General features: G+C 35.6%; 2 protein-coding genes across 4 annotated transcripts in view; one reads left to right on the forward strand and one right to left on the reverse strand.

The window, feature by feature from the left end:
• The window catches only part of LOC111506164 (uncharacterized), a 67,750-nt gene extending 43,363 nt beyond the window's left edge, over positions 1 to 24,387 (reverse strand). The window contains exon 1 of one of the 3 annotated variants that reach the window (XM_074185233.1): positions 24,269 to 24,387. Coding sequence is in view for 1 of the 3 variants with exons in the window: in XM_074185232.1 (XP_074041333.1) it covers positions 15,617 to 15,661 (45 nt within the window). In the remaining 2 variants the exon portion in view is untranslated. Of the gene's footprint in view, positions 1 to 10,154; positions 10,337 to 15,616; positions 15,664 to 24,268 lie in introns of those variants that run through there. The other 2 variants (XM_074185232.1, XM_074185234.1) reach the window with 2 other exon arrangements.
• The window catches only part of LOC111507510 (uncharacterized), a 484,193-nt gene that overhangs the window by 200,558 nt on the left and 257,877 nt on the right, over positions 1 to 25,758 (forward strand). The window lies entirely within an intron of this gene.

The raw sequence follows: 25,758 nt of genomic DNA on the forward strand, positions 1-25,758 counted from the left end.
GGAATATGATGTGAGGACGCTGTATTCTTTCCGTCATAGAGAGAACAGGCTAGGAACAGGCACATAGTGTCCGTTACAGAAAATTCACGGATGAAGTACTCACGTTCATCTATGAGCGAGTTCGATAAGTGCAGTAAATCGTGTCCCACGATTTATAAACCGCTAGTTTCATAGCAAAAATGGAAGATCATGTCAATAGGGCATGAGATTAGAAGTAGGGAATACCAAAAAAAGAGGGCGCAAGAGTAAAGGGAGAGGTCACGAAAGGGTCTGAACTCCCGATATTGGTTATCGCGAGAAAATGATCTACCGTAGATATGGGTAGGCAGGATTCATATCCGTATAAAGACATTTTTGTTAGTCATAAAATAAGCCTGTGCCGCCTATGAAATATTGTATAAGAGTAGGATTAGAAAGCGACTTGAGTTGGGCGTACTTTGATTTAATTTTTCTATGTTTCGTTTGGACAATTGATTGGATAGGAATTTGACTCGATAGAATTAATCAATTGGTTGCCATATGCATATGATGTTTTGTATTATGCTATTTTGACTAATGGTGACAATTTTATTTGGACTTTGGTTGATAATATGGACAATGATGGTGAAGAAGGAGCGAACGGAGTGAGGCATTCACCTTGCTCATGGGAGAAGGCAACAGGGAGCTGCCAACCTTGCAGATTGTGGAAGTAACCTTGCTCACGTTATCTGGCTTCATCACCCAGGTGAAGACCACGACAGTATCGGAGTGCGACAAATAATAGTTCGCGGTGAATAGACTTTAGACTTTTAATTATTTTCAGTTCGAACCGCGAGCGGCAGATAAATCGCAGTATGAGTGCCACAAGGGTATTTGCACAGTGGTACACCCAGCCCAGGATGAAAGTAAAAGGTGAGGGACCTTCATGTATAATGAACCAGTAGCGTCGCTGACGCTGTATCAGGAAGCACGAGTGGCGTATACTAAAATTTGATTGGGGTGTAGTAGTAACGCCTTAAATGTTTAAGGACATATCCCACTATGAACGTGCTAGAAAAGTTGCACCAGTGTAGAGACAGTAAGGATCATCTCTAAGTTAGTATGTTGCGAGGGAATCCAGAAGAGCAAGCGTGAACCGTGGCCAACGCATTGGGCCAAGTAAAGAGGACCAGTTATCGCGAGCTGTAGTGCCCAAGCCATAGTAAGGCACAGTACGATGGACTGAATTTGTCACCAGTGCGCGAGAAAACTTTTAGCGAGAATCATGTGAAAATTAATGTGAGTACAATTTGATGAGGATTGCGAAACTTATAATCGCCAACTCTCGAGTCTAGTAGTGGCAGCGTTCCAGAGTAGCAGAGTTGCGGAAAGTCCTGGGACTTCCCGGACTCGTGAAAAAGGTTACTTTCCGCATCACACCACACCACATCAGGTTATAGCAGACAAGGGAGCCTCGCTGACTGCAGAAGTGAATCACGCACAAACGCGAGTGTTCGCGAGTGCGGATCAGACGCGAAACCTTTGTTCGCCGAAAAGTGACAGAAGTTTTGTTAGCATTAGGATACATTATGAATTTTCATTTTGGTTATCATATTGTTACTTCATTTGATTGAAAAGTTACGGCACTGTGTGTCCAGAACTTTTACGAAGGGGGGAGTAGTGTAATAACGGCCATTGCGAAGTAACATAAAATATTATTTTATTCATTGAGATCGAGATCGATCACCCGTTTCTTCGGTGTCGATTTTTTCCAATTGAAAAAGCGCTGAATTACTATATGACTGTTGGACCTTCGAGCGTCGTTGTGGTCATGTTAAAATTTACTTAGACTAAACAAATAAATTTATTGCATCCTGCCGATGCTCATACACTTGGGAAGGTTGAAAAAACGCTGATATGAGGTTTTGTGCTTCAGCCTTCGAGGCTGAGGAAAGTGGCCTGAATCGGCGAAGTTATTTTGTTTGTAAGCGAGTGGTAAGAAATTTAGGAAAAATCCGTGTAGTTAAATCATAAACCGGTAATGGATACAGGAGAGTTTGAAATAAAAGTGTTGGTAGGTCAACGGAACCTATGGTTGACCATGAACACTCAAAGAGGCGTTATGCGAGTGTTTGTTATTTTTTTTTACTAACCAGTTAAAGATAGTTCACATAATATTTCATCTGTGTCCACTTCCTATTTGCAGAAAGTTACATATACAGTTACAGTTACTTTGGGAGAGTTACCACTCTCATGGTAAAATTGGCGGCATCTCCTTGTTCTAGTTTCTTTCATTATACAGAATTCAACATTTTTCTTCTATATAATATTTTATACGTTTTTATTTTGTCCATGGAGTCGTTTTCCACTTATTATACTTCATATTTGAAACTTTGGACTTTCATTTTCTCTTGGACTGAGAAAAATACCATCCTCGTAGAGTAAAATGAAGTTAAGATAACAAAAAACAGATAGGAGACTTTTTGTCAATCTATCGAGAAGAGAATAGTGATTAAAAAGCATCTTGATTAAGAATAAAAATTCAGTTCTGGAACCACATAATGTAAGAGAATATAAGTAGGTATACCAAATGATCAGATTTCAGAAAGACCTGCCTTCGTGCGATCGGCAAGAACCCTACAGCTTTTTTGGACCTGCCTTAATATTCAAAATTTGATGCGGAGAAATCTGCATCTGGTGACAGCGCAGCTAAAATTCATTTCAAAAAATAAATAAAGGAGAAACGAGCTAGAAAGCTCCTTTTATTACACTTGCACTCCATTATAACCAAGTGAGGCTATTGCAAAATACGGCAGAATTTGTATTTTGTTTAGACCTTCAAGGTAAAGACGCTAGTTTTTATTCTCAAAACTTTTTTTCAACCTACACTCAGTTACTCAACATTTCTGTTCAACGTTAATTGAGCAGGTACTGTAAAATTAATTGTAAAAGGGCAGTACCTAACGTTATTCCAGGAAAAATCAAGTCTGAATAAAATCAAGTAAGTATCTCATATTAGTCATTGACTCGTAATTTTACACGTAGTGTCGATTTCATATATGGGTATCCTGATAAAACATTAGATATCTAGATGGGTATCATCGAAAGATATCAGTTGACAAACAGATTGAACTATTCATTTGTTATTGACACAATGTCTGATTTGCAATCCTGGTTTCAAAACAATGTAGACGTAGGTACTTTGTTGCTCTTTGCTCAAAATACACGTATTACATATTGAATTAAGTTCTGAGTCTCCTTATGAACAATGCAGTTACAACAGTTGAACCGGATAATGGAATCGTTACTCCATGATCAGTCAAGCAGTTTTGAATTTAGCACTCCGATATTAGGACACAACATGCATATTTTTGAAACGATTTCGTGGAAAGAATACTACCTTCTAAACGGTAAATCTTTGAGGATATGTTTGTTACTGCATCTGTTTAAAAATCTGCATAGTAAAAAATGAGGATAGCTCATGTTTACGGTTCGTTGATATTGTAACTTCGGTTTTAGGGGCTAGTAAATTCCATTGTTGTAATCTAGACTCTAATAATTCAGCATTCTCTTTGGACAGGTGGAGGTCCTGAATTAGGTCATTTAATCCAGGTCATTCAATTGAATGGGGTGTTTTTCCTTCACTATCGGGAAAATGAGGACCGTCTTTTTCTGGCACATCATCACGGAAACCTGCCTGGTCATCATACATTTCCAAATCTTCCTTCCAATTTGCCGGGGGTGTTAGAACTGGTAAACCTTCTCCATGAAGAACCGGCCTTCGTGCAGAAGGATTATCCGGATATACAATTTTGTGTTTGCTCTTTCTTGAGAAACCAGACACGTTTGTCATGCAAAAGTAACAGTCGTTGTGATGATTTGTTGTTTCTCGCCAAATTATTGGAACTGCAAAAGGCATAGAAGAGCGTTTGCCATTTAACCAGTTACTTAGATTTGCTGCACAGGTTTGGCAAGATACGTGAGGAGGCCAATCCCGATCTTGATCACCAACAACTCATCCAAAACACGTATGGTAAGCTACTTTGGTCATTTGATTAACTGGCTGTTTCTGCGAGTAAACTGTTCTGTTTTTTTCGTTAATCAGCTGTCGCACCGCTACGAATGACAACCCTCAGAAATTGAAACTTGTGCAATCTAAGGATTGACGAGGTCTTACCTTTTAACGTATGATTTCAAACACGGGTTGGACGATAGCAAGTGAAAATCGATCGTTTAGACTAGGGCTTGAACCATCGACCAACACGGCTGCCAATGGGCTCATTCAGGCTAATTTAGTTTTTTATTGAAAATTATATATTATAAAAGTAAGTCATCTCCCAAGTATCCCACAAAATTTTTCGGTTTTTATGTCAATTAACAACTGCTATTGAGCTATTGAAAATGTGATATCGCCCGCGGTACATCCTGACGTCACACCAAGCAATGAGCTTCGAGCGGTGGCAACCAAGCCTGTAGTTGGAGATTATGAATCGCTGCCATCGTCGGATTCTGTTTCATTTGCTGACTGGTTTGAAAACACCACGTGTTACATATTCACGCAGTTGATACACTGCAGTAAACAACACACAACTTGCTCTCTACGGCTTCAGAACACGTATGTATCTTGCTTATCCGCCAGCACTGGCGGCTGATAAGACGTCAAGTTTGACCACGCCTTGATTCGGTGAACGCCATATTCAACTATTATTTTGAAGGGGAAGATAAAGAGTGAAAATTCAGATTTTTTGCAGATGTACTATTTGAAGTATGAACTTTCAAATTATGAAATAAAAAAATTTGGTGAATGAGCCCATTCTAGCGAGTGAACAAAGCACCCACGTCGAACCGCCTGGCTACCGACCGACCATACTATTTATTATTTTCTTTAAATATTCCTAATCTGATTGAAACGAATCTGCCGTTTAAAATTCCGCCGTGCTATTCATTATTCTAGTACGTTGACTCGTGAATATCGATTGTATTGAAAGTGAAAGTTTCCACAAAATATGATGGGCTTCTAACACGAATAACAAGCTGAATTACATAACTATACAGTTGCCAAATAGACGCTAATTGATTTGTAATTGCTATGAAGTGAAAATAAATTTTTGATGAAAATATCACTACATCAACTAGAAGAACTAACTTCAGAATGAGTCACGACAGATTTTATTAGAATATTACATTCCATGGTACTACAGTGTGTAGTTGAAGATAAAATATAATCAGTTTTTGACAAACGTATCATAATCATGCCAAATCCTTTGACAGTTTCATTTCAATAGTTTAATTCATTATAACATTAAAATAATAGTTCAAAAATAACTTTTCAAATCGCTCAAAGGTACGAATTCGTTACCCCCTTTTCATAAAACGGGAAGTATGCATCTCCCCCTGGTGAAATTGGTGACACGTATGAATCATTACATTGGTAATGATTCATACGTGTTTTTTTCCTTTCATCCAATCTCCCTGTTCAAAAAGAACTTGGTATGTCATTGATAATTACATAAACTTAGGTCACTTTCGTTTCAGATAATGGTCATAAGACGAAAAGGCGAGTCTACGTTATGTAATTTAGGCCATTATTATTCAACAACTTGTTCAAAAAACCAGTTCGTTCCGTATGAGATAATCGAAATGATTATTTCACGAAAGGTTCAAGTCGAACGATATTGTATGATCTGCGGTATTGCATCAATATGCTCAATATTTACATTAATTTCTGGTTAGGATATCGACTATGTACGATGATTTTTCAATGGTTTTATTTAGCTTGTCCTGTTTGTTTGGGTAAAATTTAGTAATTGAAGTTTGACCCCTTTTTTTGTTGACAGATTGACCTAATATTTATTGTTAGTTTTGATAAAAATCAAATTCCAAGATGGCCGCAGCTACGAAATAGCGGATTATATATTTTTTCAAAACTACCCCAATATGGGTATCAAATGAGAGGGCCTGACTAGTAGGATAGTAGTAGACTTTGAAAAGATGCAAATCCCATATATTCTATGATAAAAAAAGTTTTGTCAACTTAGAATCGGGATACAAGCATGGATCTCTCACTCAGTTGAGATTTTGTATCGTGTCGAAGACTGTGTGACATGAGGGTAGCTAAAAATGATACGTCGTTAGCGATACACAACCCAACTCAAGGTTGAAGGTTTGAATGTGCCGAGAATTGTGTGTCTTGAGGGTGGATAAAAATTAGAAACTGAAAATTCGAAAATAAAATAAGTAAAAAAAATGTATGTTGAACGGTTTCATTGTTATAGATATTGATATTATAGATATTGTACTGAAATTTTTAGTGCTTCGTCTTTTGACTTTTCCTCTAATACATGAGAGGTTCAAAAAAAAAACGTAAAATACAGGAAATAGTAGCCACTAACGGTTTCTCGTGGGGTATTGTAGATGACATAATAAAGAAGAAGAAGTTTAGGTTAAAAATGAACGAATTCTCGAGTTTTGGAAAGGGCAAAAACCAAGATGAATATGAACCAATTCCATACCACCAATACACGAAAAACTTTATGAAGATTTTCAAAGAACTAGGTATAAAGGTGGTTTTTAAAACAAGTCATATACTACAGAGAGTTTTAGGAAGTCCTAAGAGACAAAGTCGTGAATTTGGAAAAGTCTGGAAGTTACGAAATTGAATGTGATGCAAAATATTATGGACATACAAAAATATCTATTGAAATGAGATATAAAGAACACTTAGCACAATTAAAAAATGAAAGACCTGAAAAATCAGCAGTCGCCCATCATATTTTGCAACAGAACTATTCCATAGACTTCTGTTTATTAATATTAGTTAGACAAGTTGACAACAATAGGCAACTAGATGCCTATGAGAGTGTAGAAATAGGTTAACATTAAGATATTATGAATAACGATGGTGGACCAATACCTAATAGTATAGTATATAGCTCGTTGGACTAATATTTTAATTATTAGATGCACCTAACTATTACATAGGGACACATTGTAAAATTAATTTAAGAGTAGTAGATGAGGCAATATTGTGAAATTAATTTAAGACACTTAAGATGTAGGTACTTAGAACAGGTATCTATGGTATAAATGAAGATAACTTTGTAAGTACGATTAGTTTGATCTTCCTCCTGAAGATGATCACTTGGTGACCGAAAAACGTGTCGAGTTGTTGAAATAACGGTTTGGTGTCGGGAAAAAATTCCAGTAATATTTATGTAGTGAAAGTTGAGAAATAATACGGAAGATTCAAGTTAGGAGTCATTACACCACTCTCATCAGCAAACTACGGTATAAACCAAATAAAAAAATAATAAAATTATTGGGCGTAGTGTAACCTGAGTAAATATGTAAGTACTACGCCCAGCTATTTTATTATCTTTTTATCTGATTAATACCGTATATTGCTGAGGAGAGTGGTGTGATGACTGCTACCTAGGACCTTCCGAATTATTTTTTAAGCTTACAGTACACTATCTCTACATCATCATTTTTTTCCAATAAGACCGTTTAACAAAGTTTTCTAACTTATATTCACATAACCAAATGTAATGAATATCATTGATAACTTTTTCATTATTGGAGATACGAAATCACTCAAATACAAAAAGAAACAGTTTCTAAACTTCTTGAGATGAAATATAAGAAAAAATGGTATTTGACATTTTGAGAAAAATATATTATTTTCTAATGAAATGTTCTGTACTAAGTTTTAAATTTTTCTAGAGAAATATGATTTTTCAACCACTGATGTTGAGGTATTTCAATAGAAAACTCAAAAATACTTTGCTCAATTACATTTTCTCCTATAGTTTCTCAGTTGATGTATTCAATAATGAGGAATCACATTGCAATTTTGTATATACAGTGCTTTTCATTGTCCCCCGCTTATATTTTTCAACGGGTCAGCTCAAAAAATTTAAACTTGGGATAATGAAATTATTGCATGAATACTTTATTTTGAAGTGAAATTGACAGATGAAACTTTCAAGATGGCAACTGGGCGCCATCTGGGAAAAAAAATAAAATGGAAAGGGGGTCTTGTGACACATTATTTTGAAGCTCTTGACAAATGCTACACAACCCTAAAATATAATGTCAATATTTCCAACTACCACAAAATGTCGAAATTTTCAATAATTGTCTGAATACATTGAAATTCAACTACATATGGCATTTAACTACATAATATGAGGTAATGAGCTTGGAGTCAGTTCAGAAAATGCTAGAAATGGTTGCCTTGAACTTCTTAACATATGAACAGCCTATCCGATATTTCACGCCGAACATTTTCGAACACAGTGACGTCAATATCTCTACAAATATTTATTATTATCTACCGTATATCCTATATTGAAAAAGGTTCAGTTTCGTACACCTTCTGCTTAAAATAGCCCCATAAAAAAAGTGCAAAGGTGTCAGATATGGCAAGCGGGCTGGCCATTCCGTAGGACCTGTACGGCCAATCCAACGACCGGGAAAAGTAGTACCTAAATAGTTTTTCACTTTTCTGGAGTAATGTGGTGGTGCTTCATGTTGTTGGAATACAATATCCATATCGAATTCATCATAATTCGCTTCGACGATTTCAGTGATGAGAGGGTCAACAGTAGTTTCCAGCATATTCGAATAAAGTTCCCCTGTTAAATGTTGATCAGTAAATAGAGGTCCTACAATATGGTTTCCAATATTTCTGCCCAAACGTTAATTTTTTCTGGATATGGCCGTTAAAAAAAATGTACATTCGTCACTAAAACAAATATTGTGGAGATACTTAGGATGCCTTGCAATGGTTTTCGTTATGATTTCGCATTCTGTTCTTCTGTTCAAGGTCATCTTCAATTAATTGGTGTAACATTTTAATTTTGTACGGATGATACCTATTCCTCTTCAACAGTCTCCACACAGTAGAAGGAGACACATCACAAACATTCGCGACGAAATAAGTAGACTGTTCAGGATTTACTACCATCCCACCAATGGCAGATAAAAAGGAATATTTTTGGAAATAATAATGTGTTTGTCTTCCGGAAATTATTGAATGTTTCGCCATTTTGTACTAGGTGAAGATATCGACTTCATATTCTAGGGTTGTGAAGTATCCGTCAGAAGCTTCAAAATGATGTGTAACAAGACCTCCCTTTCCATTTATTTTTCCCCAGATGGCGCCCAGTCGCCATCTTGAAAGTTTCATTTGTTAATTTTTCTTCAAAATAAAGTATTCATGCATTAATTTCATTATTCCAAATTGATTATTCCGTGTGCTACAGTCATCTAAGAGGTTTTGAAGTAAACTTCGCGAAACAATTCGATCACAGTTCATCGACTTGGAAATATAAGTTACTTTTTTTCTCTAAAATAAAGTTTAGGATATAATGATTCCCAAAAAAATTATATTCTTTCAATCATCCTCAATATCATTTTTCATGAATATAACAATTTGAATTATATTCATGGACATGAGCTCATAAATGGATGATTGAATCTCAAATTTACAGTTTAATGCCTCTTTAATTTCTCCAGAATATCTTGCGAATAAAGAAAAAACTATGAACGCATCAGAATCTCCATTTCAAATAACAACTTCCATGTTGAACCGTGAGTGACACCAACATCACTTTTTTTCTCAAAATGATTCCAATTAATTGAAACATATTGTTAGCTGGAAATTTTCTGAGTGAACGAAAATTAATATGAAATACCATCAATATAAAATGTCACAGAAATAGCTCTCTTGGAATATCTAAATGATAATTCACCGAATTCCTCACATTTATTCTGATTACTTGACACTGAGAGAAATATGTTTTATTGCCTTATTGGAAATATGTGAAATTTATACATAATACTTATTTCAATTCTGCTATAAGAAAAGAGAGAACAACATAAAAAGGCATAATTTTTCAATTATCTATCAACATATAAACAGTCGGAAATATATTTTTAATAAAATCAAGTTGAGACAAAATTTTCAGGGGTATTTATATTTTTGAAATAAATCAATTTTTGGTAAGTGAAAGACTTGAGAAAAATAATACTGACCGAAATCTTCAGAAAAATTATAAATCATTGAGACTTGACGCACGTTTGATAAATGTAGTTGACTTTTTAAATATAATGCCTATTTTTCTAACAGTTTATTGTTTGATGGTAACGATATCAACGAGAAAACACTGCTGGAAATAAATACACTTTCTCACCTTCAGTTTCTGTATGTTCACAGATGCACAAACTACAAACCACTACCGGTTCACCATTTTGATGTTCAGTATCGAATAAATAATTAAAAACATCAAAATTTAGATCGGCATTGGGCACTTGCCGTCAACCTGACTGGAATAACGAGTAGTTTGTTGACTGTTGGTTAAGTTGCAAAGAAATTCACTCTCCAATGACCGCAGCTGTCTCTGTTTATTATACTACAAAAGAATTTATGAAGCACAATCGTTTCTTTTCACTGCACGGTGAAGTTATTCGTAATCACGTAAGTGTGCGTACAGGATATAGCCACAAAGTATTCAGGCGAATAAGAGTATAATAAAATATTTTAATAATTCTTTTTGCTCTTTTCAAAGATGTACTTGTGAAAAAAAGTCGATAATGAATAAAAGGTTATTTCAATTCCACCCGGTTTTTCATTGAAATATATTGAAGGGTGCTGAAAGAATATTTTTTGAAGAGATTAGTTTTTGTAAAAGAGAGGTTTTGGCTTTCTACGTCTCCATCTTTATACAAAAAAAAAATGGTACACTTCCAGAGGAAGAAAGAAAGCAATACATTTCAAGTAAACTCTCCACACATCATGCAAAGATAGGTTGTGGTTATCTAATTCTCAATCTTTACATGAAAATATGTGGGAAAGCTCCCGAAGAGAGAAAGAAATCAATTAATTTCAGAACCTACCTATTTTCATATTACCTGACTCTGACACATATCAGAACAAATTAATTAAATTTCTGAAATTGATTTCGTCTACTTTCAAAAGAAAAATGTATGTTTATTATAGCATTGAATGTACAAAATGTTATGTTTCTGGAAAACTTATCTTCCAAGTACCTCATAAAATGAACTGAAAATATCATTTTCTCGTTTCCAGCCAGAAATTTTGATTATCTAGTCCTTTTGGGTGTTCTGGAGCATAATATAATGAGAGTTTCTGTCTGAGATTGGATTCTTGGAAAATAATACAATTGTTTTCAAAATGGAAATAATTCAATTCGTTGGAGTCTTGTTTCCTGATGATGTAGTTATATATTCATTTGATACTAAACTGCTTTGCGATACATCTCTGTCCTGCAATGTACTTTTTGAGATAACGTTTTATTTGTCTCATACACTTGACCAGAAAGGTTCACATCATCTGGGTTTTTTTCATTGATAGGAGCTATCGATGAAAGAATTATCAATTCAACGGCATCCCGTAGAGCTTGATCATCAACTCAACTCTATTCTCAATGGCACTCAAAATGATATATCACAATCATTAAAACCGTATCCAGGCAAGGTTATATGCTGATGATATAATACTGTTCGTGATGGGAAACACATCAGTAACCTAGAAATATTCATACAGAATCGAATTTAATATCGTCATTTAACCACCATGGATAAACCTACCAATATACAACAACCACATATCCCAGTTTCATGAAAATGATACAAGTGAGGACATCATTATCCATAATTTCAGACAAATACTGACTCAATATGTACACAGATCTGAAACAAATCTAGATGCAGGTGCTGTCGTGGTATTTCATCATACAAAACTAACTTCTAAAGTACCAAAGACAACAATAATTGTCACAGAAGAACTTTTTGCCATTATTCAAGTACTTTGTTATGCGAAATCAGATGAAGTAAAGGAAATTCTTGGTAAACTCATATTCGCTCAGTAGCTAAAATTCACTGCAAAAAATCTATGTGAGGCACATGCTTAATACACACATTGCATTAGTCTGGGTTCCCTCATATGAAAGTACAACAGGTAACGAATCAGCTGATCGAAGAGTACGAGAGGCGATCATTAATTCGAACCAGGGAGACTCACAGTTCACCTTTCACACAGATTTCAAACCATTTATGAAAAGGTTGCTGAAGAAGATCTGAAACAATGAATGGTGAGGTACACGATCCAAACTCAATGAACACAAACCAACAATAGGATCATGGAAATACGGAACTTTGAACAGGAGAGAACAAGTAATACTGATTAGACTTCGGATAGAACACACCAGGCTTATTCATACCTGATATCTCGAGGAGAAGAACCACAGTGGCAAATATGCAAAGTTCCACTAGCCACATTGTAGTGGTATGCCTGTTGTTCCAACTAGGGAGAATCATCAACAAAATAACTCATGAGTTCATAGAAGTTCTAGGATAACATGGAGTGAAGAACATAATAATTTTCACAAGTTATTTAAATCTCATTGGAGAATTAGAAAATATAACCAAATTTTCATTTATAATTAACATACTTCACCAGTGATAGCCATCGTGTTGATGTGGTTATTTGTGAATAAGAAAAAATCCAATTAGAAACTTCCCAATTGAAATCTAATATGATTTAACTACAGGCATGTGTTTTGCTATACACAATAAAAAAAATCCTATGTCAAAGCTGTTATCCAATCTAAAGAGTGTACCACTTTCAATGGAGTCATGCACGTCCGTATCTCTGTTGTTGAAAGAGCGACACTAACTTACCTTGGAAAGTTGATGATCATGCTAAAATAAAACAATTATTCACTTAAAATGATTGGTTGAGCAGTAAGATTGGTATACCCAATACGGATATTGAGGTTCATTCCTATCATTCCTGGTTGAAGCTGGAATAATTATGCAACCGTGTTTGGAATCACACGTTAAAAAGTAAGACCTCGTTAGTCCTCAGCTCGCACAAGTTTCTCAACTTCTGAGAGTTGTCGTTCGTATGGGGGCGGCAGCTGATTAACGGAAAAACAGATATTATACAGATTTTTAAACAGTAGTATATTGCCGTCCTAAGAATACATGTTCTAACTGCAAAATTTACAGTTTTGTGATATGGGTACTGTTAGAAAGCTCTTTGTATACTCTAGCTATTTACGTGAATGAACCCGATGAGTGGTTGTTATTTGGCATTATTAATTTCACAAGGTGTAAGTTTGATTTCATTGTTCCACATAACTATTTACATACCTATAATGCATCACTAATAGATTAAATTGTATGGCGAGCAGCCGTAGCAAAAAGATGATTTCAATGGCTTTGAATAAGGAATTTAGACATAAAGTCGATCTTTTCGAAAGTAAGAAACCAAATGTGATAACTGCGACTTCAGTCAATTATGTTTCATCGAAGAACAGGATGGTAATGAAGAAATATTTTTGAACGAGAAGGGCACTGATTTCACAAGGTGTTGTAGATTCAGCGATGTACATTGCGGAAACAGAAACATATAGGAAAAAAGGAAGCTCAGGATGAGGAAAAAGTTCAGCATTGGCCCTTTGGAAAGAAAGAAATTAAAAAAAAAAGATAATTACATAAACGCAAACAACGTAAAAGGTTCATGTAGCTGCATAAAGGAATGTATGCAGAAAATACCGGCTGTACGGTAAAAAAAATCAATACTTAGTTTTGGTCACTAACCAATGAGCAGCAGAAGCTTTTTGCTGCGGGTCGTGTTTTTTCAGCAAAACGGTGAGTTCCATCATGAGAATACTCCAAACAAAAATCCAATCATAAAATTATCTACAAAAAATATATTTATACTTTTTTTCCTTCGAGCCACCGTTTTTGAGATATAACGATTCAAAAAGTTGTAAAAGCTGTAATCGTCATAATATGCATGAGTACGCCACGTATATATCTCTGTAGTTGTAATATATGTTAAACTATTTTTCTATCGGTCATTGTAACTTACACTTATAATATAAAATATATATATATACAAGTTATAATTATAAGAATATCAGGTAAAATGAAACCCAGTGCCTTAGCTTATATACCATTGTAACCGTGAGACATCTGTCCCCTCTTCAATTGTGTGCGTGGCTGCACATCAACATATTTCTTGGGTATATTGTCAAGTTCAAATGTGGCTTGGTTATCAGCTAGACCCTACAGACTAGAGTTGGAAGTTGGCTAACAATTTATCAGAACCAGTCCAAACTTTACTTTCACCTGCGCCGGAAAAACTGCCGAGCACAATTTTTGCAACAACAAAAAGGGGTGCAGTGCTAAATGTGGTTGCAAGAAATCCGGACTGTTTCGTTCTCTAGAATGTACACATTGTCAAGGCCGGTCGTGCTATAATATTGAATCACCAACGCAGTTCACATGTACTCAGGATTATGATGAAGAAGAAGAAGAACGAGACGAATAAGAACAAAAAGAAGAATTTGAAAGTTACGACTCGGACGATTGAATTTCACTACTCCTTTCAACTCAAATTGATTTTATCTTTTCAATATCTACTAATATCCAGTATTTTTCAAATTAAACAAGATCATAACTGACCCGTGGAATAAGCCTACTGAAGAAACCACGCTAAAAAACGCGCTAAGTACACTACCTCATAAGTGGCGTGAACACGTGTGCATATTATGACGATTACATCTTTTAAAACTTTTTGAATCAATATATCTCAAAAAACGGTGGCTCGTAGAAAAAACTTTTGATATATTTTTTGTAAGTAATTTTTTGATCCACAATTTTTGTCAGAGATTTTTATGATGAAACTCACCGTTTTGTTGAAAAACACAAAAACAAATTTTATTTTATTTTGACCTTGAATAATTTTTTTCCATACAGGGAAAAGATACGTACTGATTTTCAGCTTTGTTGGAATTTAGGTTGCTTCGAATGTCTGAGTTGACCGGACTATTTTACAAAACTCGGGCACAAGGAGTATTGTAAATGCGAAGTTTCCAATATACACAAAGATTCGACCCATCACAGTGTTGAAAGGAACAAAAACAGTTCAGAACTGCAAAAACTGCGAAAAGTGGAAGAAACATAACTTGAAGTTGATGTCTGCACGAAGAGTGCCGAAAGGGCGCTGAAGGCATTCTTGATGATGGAAGGCCGGTGGAAATCTTATTTTACCTATCTGCGGATTTACGAAAGGCTCCTTGGTACAAATTTTAAGTATGTAATATTTTTTCAGGTCATTATGCTCCCACACATCGATATGTTTAAAGAAATTATTTTCACTCCGAGGATCACTGCATGCAACGAAAGTTTTGTTTCTCTGGGAAAATAGAAAAAATATCCGCACGCAATAATTTGACATGAAACAATAAGCGGTCGCACCAAAGGCGATATTCTGTCTGTTTACTACGCATTCTTTTCAGCAAACAGAAACAGAAAAAAATTGTTACTTGGTTTAACAATTGTTCATCGCAGAATGAGAATTAGATTCTGGTGAGTTTTTCATCTATATAGTCAATTCGTCCCAAATAGTTGTTGAAATTTTTGAAATACAATATTTCAAACTAGGTCATATTTCATCATCAAAATGAATAAGCATTGAAACAAAAAATTAGGTTTACGATTTTGAAGATTTTGGGAATGTAGTTCATAGTTCAAATTCTGGTCGACTCAATGTCATCGAAGTAAATCTTGATAACCTCTATACGTTGTATACAAATAACAGAATCTAGCTTCTTGTGTTTACCTTGAAGATATTGTTGTGATTCCATTCAGAAGAGGCCAAAAGCATTTTCTGGAAATATAATGAATTGGAAATAGAATGAACTTTTGGGAGAGTTTACCAGCCATAGAAATGTTATTACAGATGTAGATCACGAATAACATATGTTTATGAAATAATAATTCTTGTTGGTGTTATTTTATATTTCCTGTATTTTTTGTGCTCATACTTGTTTCTTATTACATCACATAAATATGATCTGAATTGTGTTTCACTTGATGCAATCATTACTCCTCATTGAACAGTTAAGAATATATTTGAATTCATTCTCACCAACATTTTGCCCCTGTTTGATGAAAAAGAAAATAGAAAACAACAAAAATATATGCCAAAGCGCTGAAAATTGAATAATCAAAATACATAATTACCACATAGGACAACTAGCCTCAGGATGGCAGTACACTATGGGTCGGCATAAATAAAAATAGGCTCTCAATGATAATTGTCAATTGAAATATTATGAAAACACAAACACTGAAATATACAAAAATAACTTCACAGGCATGAATATTATATATTATAATAATGAATAGTTTACTGACAACCTACACTAGTGTCATTGAAGATGATGGGTATAACAAATAAAAATCCCAAAAGGAAAACGTTGATTTGTGTTTTTTTATGCATTTGAGGATATTGTAATCTGAATATAAAAGTAAAATATTTTACAAAAATTAAATATCAAATATTATCATTTCGTCATTAAAATCCACTGCAATGTGAAGCTCAATACGAAATTCACTTTTAGGTGTACGTCAATAATTCTGTCGCTGATGAAGAAACAGGATCATTATTAGAGTTTTTTCTTAAGTCTACTGCCAGTTGCTCTAAAATAATGCTCACTATTCACTGGTCTATCACCTTCCTTCTCAGTTACATATACATATAACATTCACATGCACATTCTCATTTGAATTATGAATTTTCGACTCATTTTCTGAAAATAATGAATTTCATATGAACTTTGAAGTCATAGATGAGTTTTTCATTCTCATCTTGGACTATTGATTATTATATTCAATTTGTCAGAAGACAAGCATACACATTGAAAGACAAAGAATTATGACTCCATTATATTATCAATTCGATTCACCTCTGTTCTAAATATAGAATAGAGAAAACGTTTACCCAAGCGAAACAGTTAATGAATTGTATCTTCATGAGTATCATCTGAGAGAGGTTTGTTTTTGGGATATTGGATTGTATTGGAATATGAACACTAGTTTTATGCTTCAAATACTATATTCTTAACAAATCGTACGTATGAGATAATAAAAATTCATAATTATTCAATTATGCAAATTTAATTTCCGAAATGATCATTATGAATATTGAATAAATATTTGAAGTGCCATCGTATATCAATCTGATCAAAGTCTAGAGAAACTGAGAACACTGCACTTATTTACAAAGAGCTACAAAGTTTTCAACATCGGAATGCCACAATACTCAATTAACAAATTGAATTATTTCTTGAATATTAACAGCTTCACCAATAGTAACAGATCGGGGCTGGTCATTCCCGAACACAGATCTTCTGTTTTTACTCGCAGCTTCTCATACAACGCAGCTTTTCATACAACACATCTGAATTCTACAATCTCCTGCCCAGTAAATTCAGATCGTATACAATAAAAAACTTGAAAAAGACTCAAATTACATTTATTTCAGTAGCTCACTTATCTGATGAATGACCGTTTTCGCAAAAATATATGGAGGCCGAATGATCCTTTTTTTTAACCGTATGTATGTATTGTATTTTTTCAATATTATTTTTTAATCTCGAGGGTTGAGTTCAAAAGCAGCTTTGCTAACACTTCGTCTATAACTTCAATATTTTTTTTGTATTATGTTTCTTTATATCGTTATAATAGGTGGATAATGACGTTTCATCCGTAGTGTGCGCTGGTCAGGCCCTATCCCCCGAAGCCCCCATACATTCAGGAGGGTGCGCCAGCATTATAAACCAATGACCATTCCTCACACTGGGGACAAGTGATCATTGGGTCCGAGAATCATGTGCCCTGAGCAAGCGCAGTGAGCCAAGAGTGACAGACTTCTGCATCTGTGCGGCTAAGATTTCTGGCTCAGTGCGGCAAGCCGGTATGATTTTAAGATTCGAGAGTAGATATGACATCATTCCACCAAGGACTCCAATAATCAGAACAATCATCTTGACAGAGTGCTCTGAATAGCGTCTGCGGAGTTCGAAGAGAAAATCTCGATATTTTATCTATTTTATCTCCTTTTTTCTGACGTTATTCGTCTCGCCAGGAGCTGAACACTCCACGACAAATATCATTTTGCTCTGGTGGTCGAGAAGGACTACATCAGGCTTATCAGCTTGTATGAGCCTGAGGGTGGGGAACGAATAGTTAAAATGAAATCGGCACTTCTCGTTCCTCACAACGGATTCAATATCCTCCGGAGCGTAGGGCAACACCGGTGTCTCGTCAATACCATAAGAGTGCCGTAGATGGTAATATAGCACTCTTAGGGCCGCGTTATGTCGATGGATATAGGCCGAGACCGCATATGCTGGACATGCCGATAGCAAGTGCATTAGGGTCTCGGGCGCCTCGCAACAGGCCCTGCACCTTATGTTAGGAACCTCTATACCCATCACGCGACTGCGGTCGACTAAGGTGTTGAAGACACCATCCTGGCAAGCCATGATGAACTCCTCAGTTTCCGACTCCAGCCCACTCGACCTGAGAAAAGCGAACATCACGCGACTGCGGTCGACTAAGGTGTTGAAGACACCATCCTGGCAAGCCATGATGAACTCCTCAGTTTCCGAATCCAGCCCACTCGACCTGAGAAAAGCGAACATCAGGCGCTTTGATACGCCAAGGTCTCTAATGTTATTGAAGAAGACCACATGCATTGGCTTATCCTTGTGTCTCCGCAGAAGTAAGGTGATGTTCGCGGCTTTAATCTGAGCTTTTTGCTGAACGGGTTCCAACTCGGTGACAGAGTTGTGGTCATCTCGTTCAGAGTCGAAAACTATACCAAGTTCATCAGCTGCCCTGAAGAGAAATGCTTCAATTCCTGCTCTCTTATGGTCACGGACTCCTGATGACTTTACAGGCGTATCCATTAGCATTCTGTCATGTAGACACTCCAAACTCAAAAGTCCACGGCCTCCCTGTTGTCGTTGGGTTTTTACGTCGAGTTGATACAGCTCCTCCCGAGTCCACTTCTCCTCTCTGTAGTTCCCGCATTGTCCTCTTTTGGGATGGACCATTGCACATTTGTCTACCCCGAATTTCATACCGATAGCATGCGTGTACTCTTCCACCACCCTCAAGGACTGATGGAGATCCTTCTCTCCATAGGCATATACTTTAAGATTATCAAATAAAACAGATGGATGACCTGGTGCCTCCGGTTTCCGAGGCAAAGAGGTATCAGTTGTTCAATGTATCTCACTATTTTGTCGAGTACCGCAAGGCATCTGAGCAAATGCAAGATCAGCATGCAAAATTATATCAAATGCCTTACGGTAATCGATTCAGGCCATAGAGAGGTTACTCTTATATTGTATAGAGTCAACTGTGGTGATTATTCGTGTGTATCAAATGCTTGTAAACAACTTATAACACGAATTCTAGCACGTTATCGGTCTGTTTTTCTTAGTAATCTACAAATCTCCGCTCTTGGGGATAAGAACGGTCCGTCCCTCGACAAACCAATCCAGAATCGGCTGCTCTCCGTCCAGCCATGAGTTGAAAACACTGGTCAGATGGCGGTGGGTGCTTAGTAGTTTTTTCCACGAATGAGTGTCCAGCCCATCTGGGCCTGGAGCAGCAAAGTTCTTGGAACCCACAAGGGCTCTTCGAACGTCATGCAGGGTTATCGGGTTGCACAGTTCATTATGCTCAGGGTATCGAAGCTCTCTGTTGAAAGCTTCGAACTGCGCTAGGGCTGGAATGTTCTGTGATTTTGGCGTTGGTCAAAGACGAAACAGACTGAATTAAATTTGATGATAGTCGTGTTACTATGTATTCGGGCGACGGCGGCGGCTTGAATTTATTGGAGCCTCTGGAAATACCCTACATTTTGTTTGACGAATGAGAGAACATCAGCAAATCAAGATCTTCAGATTATGTGGTGCTGCAGGTTTTTTCGGGTTTTCCTGCAGCTGAAAAAGCAAATGCGCCTCTAGAATAAATGAAGTCACCCCGAAGCGCCAATTAATTTTTGTTGTTTCATAATTTAATTATTTTCATTACTTTTCTCTTTAGTGAAAAGAAGTTTCATGTAAGTAGCGTTGTATCCTAAGCTGCAACAAGATGACATTTACAAAAAGTGGATGGAAACTCGTAATCATCCCATTCAATTGGAATTTTGTGTTCGAGTTGAAAATCGCATTCGGAAATTCATTTTTCAATAATTTTTTTGACATCTCCAAAAATAACCCAACTACTGAAACTTCAAGGATAACACGTCAATTGACTATTTTTATAGTAATTTTGCATTTCAATTTTAGCAGAAATTGTTGCCAAAGTCAATAAATGAATATGTCAATAACATAATTCCATTTGATGCAAACTCAAGAGGTCACTCTATACTTAGAAAAAAGTTTTGCTGACTCTTTTTCAAATTATCATATTTAATTCCTAATTCAAACTTCTCTGAAAAGTTTGTAGTGCGTACTATTTTTTGGCTTACTGGCTTTGCTCTGACTGTCTTTATCAATATTCTCAGTTGATGGTTTTGTTTTCTTCAAATGATTTTTTTCCGTTTCCTGATACTGTAACATTTCATCTCAGTGACTTTCCACTGTAATGTTTTTTTCTTCAATCCAACTTCATACTGTAACTCTTTGTATAGCGAATACTGTCCTTTCCGTTATTGAAAACCATTAAATTCATTTGTGGATAGTGTCTCAGTCAAAAGTGAGTAAGTTTCTTTTGGCAAATTTGAAAAAAAAAATGCTCATATAATATATCTGCTAGCTTACAATATACAGGCTGATTCAAGGTGGATGGCATATTAGACGTTTCTGGTGAACCAGACAACGGATCACTTTGTGAATTTAATGGAAGGCATATTCGGACATTCTCTAGCCAACTAAAATATTTTCGACAATGCTCTGTTGCCGCTTCTATTAGAAAGCAGTAGCAACTTTGATTTTTCAAATGGAACACTCTGTATATAATATTATTTTTGGAATCTCCAACAATTGCCCAACAACTTTTCTTGATATTTCCCTATACCTATCTGTTACCGTTTTCGAAATAAAAATTAATTTCAATTTTTTTCTTCGAAAATCATGACTTCTAAAAATGCCGATATCTTTTAGTTAGTAAGTACTATGATATCGAAATTTGGTTTGGAGTTAGGCGATACTTGGACACTTCCCACACGTCAGCCTAATCTCCGTTACTTCAATACAGGGTGGTGAAAAAATACGGTTTTTTCGTTTGCTTGAAAAAGTTGCTGAAATTTGAGTATTTTAAATGGAACACCCTGTATATTATTGAAAATTCAGAAAGCTGCTGAAATTTGCTTTCTTTCTATGTATATCATACCTATACCTAACTAGTCAAGTTTCGGACTTATGAACATTTATTTGTGAAAATGTCCCTTCAGAATGGTATTTCCATTCGGTATTTGGTAAGCAGGCCATGATTACTATTTGACAGTAGCGTTGTGACATTCTCCTAATAATATCGACATTTTCGTCACTTCAGAAGTTGCAAATACTTTCAAAACGATGGAACAAAACTATTCAAACGAAGTTCTTATGAATTTGTTTTTTATTTTTAGACAGTGTGACAAAATTATCAGCAGAACATGTAGAAAGTTCAATGAAATGTATCCGAATCCGAATATGTTTGGATAAACTTTAAAAAAGCACCAAAAAACTTGAAATTGGAAATATTGATATGAATAATTATAAAAAAGTAAAACAATCATGTGGAATATTTCAAAATATGTTCGAATCGCTGGCCGTTCACTTCCAAGCACTTTAAAATGCGGGTGTTGACTACTTTCGTGGTGGCAGATCTGATTTCATTGGGATCCAAATCTTCAAATGTTTGGGCAATACTTTCTAACAATTCATCTCTCGAACGCACGGGTATTTTGTAAACTTTTCCTTTAAACATTCCCCTAAAATAAAAATCTAATGGATTAAAATCGGGTGATCTCGCTGGCCAATTCCATGGTCCCAAGCGCCTCATCCACCGATCGTCAAATAGTCTATCCAGTTCTGCGCTCACTTCTCTTGTGCAATGTGCAGGAGCTCCGTTTAGTTGGTACCAACAGTTTCGATAATCTTCGAGTGGCAGATTATCCACGAAACTGTCTACAGTATTCTCCAAAATATTCAGGTAGCTTCTGGATGTTAATGACTCCTCGTATATCACGTACCTCAATTTGTTGTCCATCAACATGCAGAAGACATTAAAACTAAATTTTTCTTGAAATCCGGCTTCTTTTGTGACGTGAGGATTTTCACTGGACCAATAATGACGATTTTTTCTATTGAAAATCCCTTCTCTCGAAAATTTCGATTCATCAGTCCAAATAATTTTATTTAAAAAAAGTGGATCTTCTTGAATTGCGTGTCAAAAATATTTCACAAAGTTCTACTGTCTGTTGAGGATCTTGAGGCTTCATTGCTTGAATTTTGGTGAATTTATAATCATGCATTTTATGTCTTCGCAAGATTCTTCGAACCGATGAATATTTTATACCCAAATCTTCTTCAGCACTTCTTATCGATGACTCGGGAAATGCGTGAAAATATGCTAAGACATTAATCTGGTTGTCTTCGAAAGTTACGGGTCGAGGCAAGTTTCTTGGTGCTTTTAAAGTTGATCCAAATGCATTGAACTTGTTCTGAATTCGTATAAATTTCTCGAGGTTCATTGGCGGTAGATTCGGATACATTTCATTGAACTTTCTACATGTTCTGCTGATAATTTTGTCACACTATCCAAAAATAATAAACAAATTCATAAGAACTTCGTTTGAATAGTTTTGTTCCATCGTTTTGAAAGTATTTGCAACTTCTGAAGTGACGAAAATGTCGATATTATTAGGAAAATGTCACAACGCTACTGTCAAATAGTAATCATGGCCTGCTTACCAAATACCGAATGGAAATACCATTCTGAAGGGACATTTTCACAAATAAATGTTCATAAGTCCGAAACTTGACTAGTTAGGTATAGGTATGATGTACATAGAAAGAAAGCAAATTTCAGCAGCTTTCCGAATTTTCTATAATATACAGGGTGTTTCATTTAAAATAATCAAATTTCAGCAACTTTTTCAAGCAAACGAAAAAACTGTATTTTATACCACCCTGTATTGAAGTAACGAAGATTAGGCTGACGTGTGGGAAGTGTCCAAGTATCACCTAACTCCAAACCAAATTTCGATATCATAGTACTCCTTAACTAAAAGATATCGGCATTTTAGAAGTCATGATTTTCGAAGAAAATTGTTGGAGATTCCAAAAATAATATTATATACAGAGTGTTCCATTTGAAAAATCAAAGTTGCTACTGCTTTCTAATAGAAGCGGCAACACCGCATTGTCGAAAATATTTCAGTTGGCTAGAGAATGTCCGAGTATGCCCTACATTGAATTTTCAAAGTAATCCGTTGTCTGGTTCACCAGAAACGTCTAATGTGCCATCCACCGTGAATCAGCCTGTATGTGAAATACTAAACGCTCATCAAAAATTCAATTCAGGTTCATATTTCCATTTTTAACCTTTCGTTCCAGCAACGGTAACCAGGTACGATCCATTTTCACAGAGTTATTTGAAATTCACCTATTACCTACTGAATATATGTTTTCCATAGGAACACGTTATATTATAAATCCACTCACTCGTTTCACGAATGTTTTATCAGGTACTAGTCTTTGAGCCTTCATATTTATATTTTTTTTGTGTTGGGAAAAAAAACGAACATCCTATGTGTATGAAGAGAAGACAGATAACAAGGTCAAGGATAGCAAATCATATCATGAAAACAACCGCAATGGAACAGAATGAGAAATAATTGTATCCAAACCGCTACCATTGCTACGACAAGAGATTAAAAACGGAAATGTGAACCAAAATTCACATTCTGTATTTCAATTCCTGTGGACTATTGGATAAAATATCTAGACATTTCATTGTGATATTTGTCAAAAAAAAATGAATTGTTTTCGATTGTGGCATTATTCACTAGTAGATTTATGGAGAAAGGCGAGGGATAGTTTCCTAAATGTTAAATATCCATCAAAATTTCCAATAATTACTCTATTTCTAGAGCTAAATTTTTCAGTTTGTTCTTTGTTACATTTATCTATTCAACTGTCTATTTGGCTGTTTTAGGAGTTGATACACACAAAGAACAGTATAAAATACCAACCCCCTCACGAAAATTTGTTAAAAAAATATGAAATATTTTTTTTTCCTCAAGGAACTTTTCTACAACATGACTCACTACGAATCTTTGGCGAATGTTCCAGTAAAAACGAAAATATTCGAATGCAGTCGATTATTGCATTCACTTTCATAATCTTGAATAATGGAATAGTAAAATACAAACACATATATAAAAGTGAATTATTGCATCATAATAAATATCAATCCCACTTACTTTAATCGAAATAGTTGCAATATCTTCAAAACAAAATTCAGTATGTAAAAACTACCCACTCAATCAAACAAAATGCACCTGTACACCGAACTAGTAGACATCATACAGTGATGGTAAAACCAAAGCTGAAATGTAAGACCTTCAGGAAAAAAATTCCAATTAAGTCAAGGTCACAATTAACTAACTTTCTTACATAAGACTCGATATGCGTAGGCAAGACTCACTGCATTCATCGGCATATCTCAGAATTTGAATATGATGATTTAGGACATTAGGTAACTGACCTTTGTTAGGTAATTGACTTGAAATTGACAAATAATGGACGGTAATATTTGTTGAATTTTTAGTCTAGAAGTTCAGATATTTCAATCGAAGACACGTAAAGTATTTGGAAAATTAGGAAGTTTTTTCCAAGTCGATTTCAGATCAATTTATCAATCGAACATCATCAATTTTGTTGGGTATTTGCTGAGTATTTATACTTGAGCTACATGAAGAAATCCCTCTTGTCTTTAGAAACCAACATACAGATATCAAAAAGCTGTGACTGATTTCATTTCGAGTATTATCATTTCTGTTTCATTTCGAAATCGTTTCCAATGTTTTCGATGTACTTATCACCATAACTTTCCATTTAATTCATTTGTTCTTTTCCTTTTCTCGATATTACTCCGGAAGTACATCTTGAGCTTAGTGAATCTTGTCCGGAAGAGCAAGCGAAGCAGGAAGACAGAAATACATATATGAATATGCATTAATATACAACTTCCATCGACGAGAGTGATCTGAGTAAACTTGAAATTGGTATGGAACAGTTGTTTGACAAAACAATTCAATTTCGGAAAAGAAAGGTTTCTGGTTTTCTACTTTTCCTTGATACAAGAGAATGTGGAGATATTCCAAAGAAAGGAGGGAAGCAATCAATTCCACATTTTTTGTATCAAGATGAGAAAGTAGAAACTCGAAACCTTTCTTTCCCAAAAATCAACCTCTCCTACAAATGTACCCCTTCAATTTGATTTAATCTCATAACACTTTATTACTCAATACCCTCACGAGGTAGGTAGTTAGGTTGGTTTCAAGTAAGTGTGTCAATTCATCTCCTACTGCAACACACGAAAGGTCATGGTGGAAAACACTTGAGCAAATTTGTTCAGGTTCTGAACGGTGCCGACTATCCCATTCAGTGAGTGATCACGCAGGTCGGCTGACAGAAAGGTCAAGTGACAGGGATGAGTTTCTGCCAAACGTTGAAAACCAGATCCGTTGTGGGGCGTAGCATATTACTTTTTCTTCAGTTTAGTGGGGACCTGGCCTGCGACATCTTCCGTTATGAGAGCACAACAAATCTTTAGATCGTGGAACATTTAGATATGAAACATTTCACAGACATACTTTTTTGTGCACACCCAGTACCATTTATCATCCCCTTAAGTGTTCTAAAGCTATTTGAGCCGGAATGTGCAGTTCTGAAATCCAACCTGTTGACC

The sequence above is a fragment of the Leptinotarsa decemlineata genome, unplaced genomic scaffold (assembly GCF_025532065.1).
Source record: "Leptinotarsa decemlineata unplaced genomic scaffold, Ldec_3_MD MMD2_tig00026369_RagTag_RagTag, whole genome shotgun sequence".
Taxonomy (NCBI): Eukaryota; Metazoa; Arthropoda; class Insecta; order Coleoptera; family Chrysomelidae; genus Leptinotarsa; species Leptinotarsa decemlineata.